This window comes from Arachis ipaensis, chromosome B05, assembly GCF_000816755.2.
Source record: "Arachis ipaensis cultivar K30076 chromosome B05, Araip1.1, whole genome shotgun sequence".
In the NCBI taxonomy this organism is placed as follows: Eukaryota; Viridiplantae; Streptophyta; class Magnoliopsida; order Fabales; family Fabaceae; genus Arachis; species Arachis ipaensis.
The window spans coordinates 7164151-7173070 of record NC_029789.2 but is presented as its reverse complement, the minus strand read 5'-3'; the positions used below and the strand labels follow the sequence as shown (position 1 = coordinate 7173070).

At 35.0% G+C, this 8920-nt stretch overlaps 1 protein-coding gene and 1 long non-coding RNA gene across 3 annotated transcripts in view; one reads left to right on the top strand and one right to left on the bottom strand.

Moving 5' to 3' along the window:
• Window positions 1-883, top strand: LOC110271723. Its single transcript, XR_002362333.1, has 2 exons — window positions 1-118; window positions 515-883. It is a non-coding gene; the product is annotated as an uncharacterized LOC110271723 (long non-coding RNA).
• The window catches only part of LOC107642726 (suppressor of RPS4-RLD 1), a 10812-nt gene continuing 4225 nt past the window's right edge, over window positions 2334-8920 (bottom strand). Inside the window, exons 8-24 of one of the 2 annotated variants that reach the window (XM_016346186.2) lie at window positions 8761-8861; window positions 8533-8640; window positions 8271-8341; window positions 8094-8150; window positions 7219-7327; window positions 7051-7131; window positions 6504-6590; window positions 6025-6231; window positions 5543-5874; window positions 5021-5107; window positions 4857-4934; window positions 4024-4137; window positions 3907-3945; window positions 3718-3808; window positions 3421-3518; window positions 3027-3335; window positions 2334-2681 (exon numbers count right to left, since the gene is read on the bottom strand). In XM_016346186.2, the coding sequence (XP_016201672.1) occupies window positions 3047-3335; window positions 3421-3518; window positions 3718-3808; window positions 3907-3945; window positions 4024-4137; window positions 4857-4934; window positions 5021-5107; window positions 5543-5874; window positions 6025-6231; window positions 6504-6590; window positions 7051-7131; window positions 7219-7327; window positions 8094-8150; window positions 8271-8341; window positions 8533-8640; window positions 8761-8861 (1949 nt within the window). In that variant the 3' untranslated portion in view covers window positions 2334-2681; window positions 3027-3046. Of the gene's footprint in view, window positions 2682-3026; window positions 3336-3420; window positions 3519-3717; window positions 3809-3906; window positions 3946-4022; window positions 4138-4830; window positions 4935-5020; window positions 5108-5542; window positions 5875-6024; window positions 6232-6503; window positions 6591-7050; window positions 7132-7218; window positions 7328-8093; window positions 8151-8270; window positions 8342-8532; window positions 8641-8760; window positions 8862-8920 lie in introns of those variants that run through there. The other variant, XM_021122936.1, reaches the window with a different exon arrangement.

Below are 8920 nucleotides of genomic sequence, written 5' to 3'. Positions count from 1 at the left end.
AAGCAGATGAACGCCACGTGGCTCTTTGCTTATTCGGAAAAGTCAAGGCGGCGCAGAGATAAATGCGATGCTACCAACTTGATGAAGAAGAAGACTACTACGTGGAGAAAAATTAAAGGTGAGTTTCTGTCTTCTAGAATGCTTGATTTTCTAGAAATTTAAGTTTACTGTAAATTATTATTTCATGCAAGTGAATAGCAAATTTTTATAGGCATGGATTTAAGTATAGGGAGGTAATGGCCTAAGTGTACAATTATAATGGAGGTTTAGAAAGTATTAGAGATATGACCATTAGTGTTACATTGTCCTATTAAGTTATGCTTTTAGGATGAGTAGTTTTATGACATGAAATGTTTATTATAAGATTTAGCTCATTGTACACATTGTACACTTAGGCCATTAGTTTCCTAATAGTAACTTTAATTTGTATGTATGTATATGTGGTTTGGTAAATTAAATGCATGGAATATCCTCAAACATAAGTTCTTAACGTGTGCTTTAATTTAATTTCAAGTTACGTCTAACAATAATGGAGGAGAACCTTTGATTGGGAGACGAGTGCGGCTAAACAGAAGAGAGTTGAGAAGGGCAAATCCGAGGAGAAAAGTAGTGGGTGAAAAATGAAAATGTGTGTAGAAGCCAGCACATAATCCAAGAGGGCGAGACTACAGAAAAGTGAAGCATATCGGAGAAGGAGCACCATACAAGACTGAGGTTTATTTACATTTGGCGAGTAAAGCATTATGAACTTCAGGGTTAGCTGGCAATGCCAAGCATTAAATTGCTATGCATGCTAAATAATTTTTTTTTGTTACATTTTTTTGGTGACTTTTTTTTTGTTACATTTAATATATGAAAAGAACTTTCTGAGGAATTTTTTTTATTCTTGTTAAACAATTTTTTACTTTAAATGCTAAAAATGTAAGTTATTACCGTTATGAAAAATTTATGTGAAATAACTTGGGCTAGTTCTGTTTAAATTAATATTACGAAATTAAATGACATGTGACATCTAATTTACGAAAAGACTAATACCATTAATAATTTTTTGATCAATAGTATTAATCCTTAATCACAATGATAAAGTAAAAATAAAAAGTGTACGATATTTATTTTGGTATTAAAAAAAAAAAGTAATATTACAAGCGTACCAAAATTACCCACCAATATAAAATATATATTGAAATACAAATATACATTGAAAATAAATTAAACTTGTTCTGGCAAGGATACTCTTCTCCATACTATACATCGGTTCTAGAGGAGGTGACCTCGTCTATTACTTGGAGTATTTGCCTCGAACGTGAACCCGAGCATGGTACCTGCAAAAATGACTCCGACGCCCAAGTCAGTTAAAAATATTTCTTAAAGCTTGTGTGTGTGATCGAGTTATTGTTCTGTGAGTTATTACTTTTGTGTACTTACTGATGTTGCTACCGTTTTTATAAACTTAGGGTTTGGACTGCTTAGGAGTTGGTTTGAGTGAATCTCGGCTTCGGCCGAGATTCTCGGAGTGTGACGTTTACGTGATAAGTATTCGTTTGACTGCAAGTTTGAATTTTCCAAGGGTACGATAAGAGTTGGTTTGATATAAGTCGATAAGTTCCTAGGGTACGATACAAAACTACATATATATTTATATACAAATACATTAGTGGTTGATTTTAGTAGCCTATTTTAACGTACAAATAATATTTTTATAAAAAAAATGTACTATATACAACCTTGTTTGCATACACCCTTCTTTCTTTTTACATTTTATAATTTTGGGCCATCAACGAGCCAGCATTGATATTTTTGTACATCAGCCTTAAAAAAAAACCCGAATGCATACACTCCTACTCACATTTTCTTAACCCCCTCCCTCCAACACACACTTCTCCCAACTGCAAAATCCCACTTTTCATTCGCCATTTTTCCATTCCCACACTACTGGCTAAATACTAGCTAGATTTTGATCAAAAGTGCCGATCCCTTAGATTTTTCATATCTCAAATATCCCAGAAGAACACGGCAGTCTCCTAAATGAGTAAGAAAACAGAAAGAAAAAGAGATTGGAGATCTTCTAGTGCAAGGCATTTTCCTACAAAATATTTATTGTGGTATACGGTATACCATGCTTCTTTCGGAATACATAATTTTTCAAAAAAGCATCAAGGTTGGATTGATGCACCTAATTCTACCTGGAATCTTTTTTTTTTTTTTTGTCAGAACCTGGAAGCTTTAAATATTGGTTAGGTTAAACATCCCAATCGTTCACGGTGTTATAAGACCAATAAAAAAAATTACCAAGAGGTAAGGTAAGTAAGGTTGGGCCTACTAATACAACAACGTTTCAAATATGGGGAAAAATAATTTCACTACAAACAATTTTTACAACAAATAAAATACAAGTATACATACAGCACCCACCGTTTCGTCTCTCTTCTCTTTCAAAAGCCGGGATGGCGAGAAAGTAGATATTATTGAAGTAACCAAGATAAATAGTAATTTAGTCATCTACTTCCTTATGTAGTTATGTTACATTTCTGTACAATCGGAAACACATTATTACAATAACAAGCCTGCGTACAGATTTAATTTAAGGCTCAAGAAGAAGGTCAATGACCTAATACTTCTCAGCAGCAACAGCTTATGACGAGACCAGCAGCAATATAATTATCCGCAACCTTAAAATAGACCTACAACATTCAGATCAATATATTGAATTAGCTTTTGCAAACATATAAAATTGAACCATTCACATTTGGATTGGGTATTTAAATATAAACAGATTTGAATCCTCTCATTCCAAATAAACATGATCTTGTAGCATTCACATTTCACCATTGATTTGCTTTGCTTTTCTTTTTTTCATTTTTTTTTTTTTTTGGGTTAGAGATATGAACACTCATTTTAAACAAGAGAGAATCCTTATCTAATATAAACCACTATTCTTTCACTAGAAGTGATAAACAGAACGGGAAATACAATTTCACCAAAAAGTAAACAGAAATGGAGTATATCTTAATATGCAGTTGACTCACCAGGTAATATCTCAAGAAGTTCAATCATCAGAAGAGCTCAAGGCAGCAACAACAGATCCTGTTGTTGAAAAAGTGGATGCAACATCAGGATAGTCTTTCCATGAGGTATTCACCTTCAAGGATGGGTACAGCCAACTTTTGACAGAGTCCACGAAGGAGTCTGGATCCAAATTCAAAATAGCTTCCCAATCGACCTGTAAACCCTGTGGAAGGCTTCCCGTAAACTCCATATTGGCCGCAAGTAACAAACCCAGCATAACCACTAGTCCAACTGCAGCAGATCCTCTGGAGAGTGGCATAAAGTTATACCTGAAAAGGAATGCAGATAGGTGGATATATGGATATGACCTAAGTAAGAAACAAAGACAACCTACACATTTAGATAATGCTGTACCAGTAATATGTCATCCTTAAGATTGCATCTCTCACGTTTTCAAGTGCGTCAAAATCAGTAGACCCATAGTTTTCACCACAGTAAGCATTACAGAGGGTCTGATACACAACATCCCAACATGCGACAAGGTAAATTCACAATCCAATGAGTAACTTGAATGATAAATAAAAGCAAAAAGATGCCTTCGTACAATCATCAATCACAATTCAATGATAAATGCAGGTGACATCCATGGTAAAGATCTATAGGAACATCTATCAGGTAAACAATCCAACAGAAGGTTTTGGTGTCACATACTTCCCATGCCATTGCCATTTCTGCATCATAATCTTCCCATCTTGCTGGTGTACAAGGTGTTCTAATTGAAAAGTCAAAACCATGTTCTCCCCTGAAAAAGAAAAACCATCAATTCTGACAATATGATGTCCGGAAAAACTAAAGCAACAAAGAAGACAATCATTTTCTCAAAACTTGTATCTAGCTTACATTTTTAGAAGAGTTATCCTTGTCCCTTCGAGTTGTTTCCTGAAAGCACATCAACATCCAGAAATAAGTGCGTGAAAACATTTTATTATCCTCAGATTTATGCAGTATACAACTTACCCTTCAAATGCAGTACTGTTGCACCAAGTAGCTGACCAGAAATCCTCACCGACAATATTATAAAGATCAGAGCAAGATTTTGCATGAATGACCTGCCCATAAAAGTTTCCATTAAAAAAAAAAAAAAAACAAGATTAAAGAAATATTATTAAAAACAAAATGCCATGTAACATCAAGCAGACATCATTGTTAATAGTTGTCAACAATGACAAGCAAGAGAAGGCGAGTACTGATGCATTTATATTAGTTCATCACAATAATTATTTAAAAAATGTTTAGCAGTTATATCCAATTATATTTGGAAGGGAAGTGCTATTTCTATGTGTGAATTAAGCAAAGTAAACTATTCATGTGCTTTCTAGTAGTAGCTTCAACTTTTGGGATGATTGCTTTCTGGGATGGTGACAGATCTAGACGAGTAAATGTGTTCATAAGCTAAATCTTTGCCTCCCTCATTCTTCAAAAATAAAAACCTAGATTTCAACAACATATGGTAAGAATAGATTTGTGCATTCTCCATACTTAATTCTTCAAGCCCAAAGGGCTCATGTTTAAGAACTAAGGAGGAATTCAAGAGATACAAAACTATTCATGTTAACAACTTAATTATTCAGGACAGTTTGTCACTGACAATAGTTTATCTAAATTGATGTGTAAGATTCAAGAAGTGCTACCTATCATCAAAACAGTTTAACCCTTTTTAAGTAATGCTAAAATTTATATTCAGAACTGAAAATTTCGTGTATCACCCAACAGTCAAAGAGGCATATACTACTGTGAGCCAAGCAAAAGTTTTCTAAAGCTGACCACTTGAAGTTACAAATCATGGCAGAGAGAGATGAATGATCTGGTCTGTTTTGCTGTAGACATATGTTCTCTCTTTGATGACAGTCTTTGAAATATCTAAGGTCCTGTGGCATTCATTAAGAATGAGTATTTCCCAAGCCAGTTTGTTGATATAAGGAGAAGAGAAAAGAGGGTCCCCGGAGGTGCTTGCCTTTCATAGTTAGGAAAGTATCGAACAACTTTTGCTTGTCCCAGAATCATAGGTGTGTGAGAACCAAATCCAGAATTGAACTCTTCACTGCAGTACAAAGAAACATACTCAAATTCAACAAAATCTGAATTTGGTTAAACTACAGGGCCTTGATATTTTATTATTTTATGATTAATCATTGAAGAACCTATAATCAGGTGATTTGGGCTGCTAATTTTACAGCCCATCTAAATGGTGGATCATTTTGGCCTAACTATTTAACCTGTGGCCTATTAAGGGAGGGCTTAAACAGACAGGTAGGTAGGCAGGTAGCCCATTTGGCAGCCACATGGTAGCTGTGTCATGCAGCTAGAAAAATCAGATCAATTTATAGCACAGATCAGAGGCCGTGCAGATAAATGAGAATCTACGAATAGTTGAAAGATAACTAAAAATGTAAGATTACGAGAAAAATACTCATCTAGGATTAAGCAGTGAGAGATAATATAGTCTGCTAGAATACTTGGCACAAGGATGCAATACCTTAGCTTGTTCACCCACACAACTGGGTCACAAGGCTCAGAGATCTGTCTCCATCTAACAGCTAATGTGTAAACATCTTGCCATGACATGGAACGGCTGGATGATCTATCATCTACAATGCCATAAGAAGAGGATGTTTCCACGGCAGTACTTGTGCTACAGCCTGCACCTCCTCTATTCTGACTTGGCATGTTAAGTCTTTCCCTTCTCCTGGCCCTTTTGCCATACCTTGAGTTGCTTTTATTAGAGCCCTTCAATTCTGCTTTCAGTAAACGCCAAGCCTTGGAAACCTTTTGTGCAATTTCAATAGCAGCAAATCCTGCCATTCGATGCTGATAAATAAGAAAATATTAATATCATGATGAAAGATGAAAATATCAACAGCAATACAAGATTAACAATTTGTTGATTGGAAAACCACAAACAGGAAAAATAATGACAATATATGTAAATGTCTAAGTGTGTAAGCTACAACCATTTACCTGACGTCTATTAGGTAGGAAACCAGGACAATCATACTGGATTTTCTTGCCAATGGAATCTGCAGCCTGTATAAGGGTAATCTTCTGTTTTGTAAGAGCTAATTCTTGTTTTTTAAGCTTTCCCTTTCGTAAAGACTCGCGCAAAGGAGGTTGCCTGTAAACCTTTTCACATACATTCTTCGGATGCAATCTCTTGCACCAGTATTCCTGAATATAATTCAGACATTAATAAATAGTACATCAATGTGAACCCAAACTTTACAAAGCACACCTGTAACAAAAAAATTCTATGCTTCTGAACCCTAAAGAAAACTTTTAGGTTATAATACAAACAAGCAATATTATTTATTTCAAACATTCAGGTTGCTACAATCCCATAATTCCAAATTGTTCAGTTCACACAAGTAAACATAATACATTTGGCTGGTTAAAGAAGAAAAAAATACAAAGAAAGGTGGAATAACATCCATAACTTTTACCTTAAAAAGTGGATCAATATCCCCATCAATATCAAACCAGCAAAACTCACTACTAAACTTTGAGGCTGTGTAAAGAGCAATCTCTTTCTGAAAAAGCAAAAAAATAGAGTAACGAAAGCACATCAAGGAACTAGGATCATAGTGCATAAAACTTCAAAGTATCATGTTAACTGTCACAACACCACCGATGGCCATCTGTAGAATGTCATAATGCAATAAGAGAATGTACAAAAGTAGTAAACATATATAGTTTAACCAACGGAATGCAGGTCCTGTAAGTGCCTCTCAATTAATAATGATAACTAGGCAAGATGAAGAACTAAAGCAGAAGAGTATTAGAAAATGCCAACAGATTTGCATGTTCACGTTGGCATGCCCTAAGTCTGCATATTGGAAAGCTATAATCTCTCTACTCTAACCTAACATTGACTCTGGAAATTTACTACTGCTCCCAACTTAGTAGATTAATCAATAAAGGAATGTACTTTTAAAATAGGAAATGAAAAGCAGATATTTTAGAAATATACTATTTCACAATGTAACAAACCTGATAAAAGGCTAGGCATTGGAGCACAAACTTATCCATTGAGTCCAATTCCAAATCCAGTGCAGCATCATAATCCTTGATCTGTGACCATTAAAAAATATTTCTGTAGCCGGATGACTTTGAACATGCATTCTTCTCAAATAGATTATAGTTGAATTGAAATCATACCGCCTCTTTGTACTGTCCAACAGCATGGTAGCATGAAGCTCGTAAATACAAACACTCAATGTTGGCACCATCAATGGTCAGCCCCATTGTCAAATCCTTGATAGCTTTCCTGTCACAGTAAAATCCAATGTAAGTAAGAAACAAAATCAACTTGTAGAACATAAAGTTCCAAATCAAAATATTTTAACACCAACTCTTGGTGTGAAATATCTGGCAATTTGCATGTATTTGTAAGTGCTACTAAAAAGTAAAAGCCATAAAAAAATCATTACAATTTCACCAGTTTCCATACATAATCCATAGACAATTATCTCTACAATCTTAGAAGTCAAATGAATAATAGCTATTGTGCAACTATATGCTGAGACTCTAGGCATACTAATCTATGTTTGGAAGTTTTGGTTCTGTAATACCAACCAAAACTTATCAACTATGCAACGATAATCCCATGTGATGCTGTTTCAATCAACATAGTTTACATGAAAACGGCAAGAAATCGAGGTTGTTGCCCCATGAGCACTCCATGGCCTCTAAAAAACACTATTCTTAATTTCTCCCACCCTAGAAAGTTTGATGATGCTACCACTTCTACCAGAAAATTTGCTTCTATACTGCACACTACAACTTAAACTTTTAGTACTATTAGGGTTAACTTTCAGCATTCTCAATGCATTTGACGCATAGAAAAGATCAAAAGTTTAGCTTTCCAGTAAAAAAAAAGAAAAAAAAAAATCATGCTTAAACTAGTGCCCTTACAAGAACTCTACTAGTATTCATAGCCTCAATCAGTAAGACTCTAGAATGCATGCAGCAAAAACAATCAAGTCTATAAGGAATCAATTCCAATTAAACAGCAGGTAAGGTTGCATAAATACCTATGCTCTCCCATTGCATGGAATAGAAGGCCACGCAGATGATAAGCTCTAGCAAACCTAATTCGAAAACTTGAGCAATCAGTCTCAAATAAAAAGCCAACAGGTAGCAACAATATCAGGTGTGACTGATCAAATAAAACAATGATACCGAGTACTACTTTAATTCACAACAATTACCTCCCATCAATTTGGACCACCTGACTTAGACATTCCTGAGCTTTAGCTGGCTTTGATAATTCTTGGTAGAACTGCCAAAAAGCGAAGGTCAGGATAACTAGCTGCCAGTATCATCTAGCAAAGTAGCTTTAAGCATAAAAGTGAAAAGAAAATACCAGAAAAGGTGTTCCATACTTAATAGCTATAATCAAATACTGATAAATCTAATACTGAAAAACCTGTAATGTGCCAACAAACTATCAGTGCAGAAACGCTGAGATACCTGAGTCAGGTGTGCCCATGCTTCAAGGAAATGTCTGTCAAGTTGAAGTGCTTTTAGATGTGCTTCCTCGGCTTTCTTATATTCGCCAATTGAAGATAACGCTAAACCCTGTGAAAGTTTATGTAAAGTTTAGCAAAAGCATGAAGCCACATTCCTAGACTAAAGACCAGAAACCAATATCAAAAGTTCATAATTAATGAACATCATAATTGAAGACATGGGACCCACCAAATATGTGTAGGCAGACTTATTATCGCAATCAAGCTGCACACATGCTGAAAGGTCTTCAACTGCAGCATTAAACTCTTTAAACTTGAAATTGACAATTCCTGCATTAATTTGATGAAAAAACATAAATTATAATATCTAAATAGGTACTCGATAACCC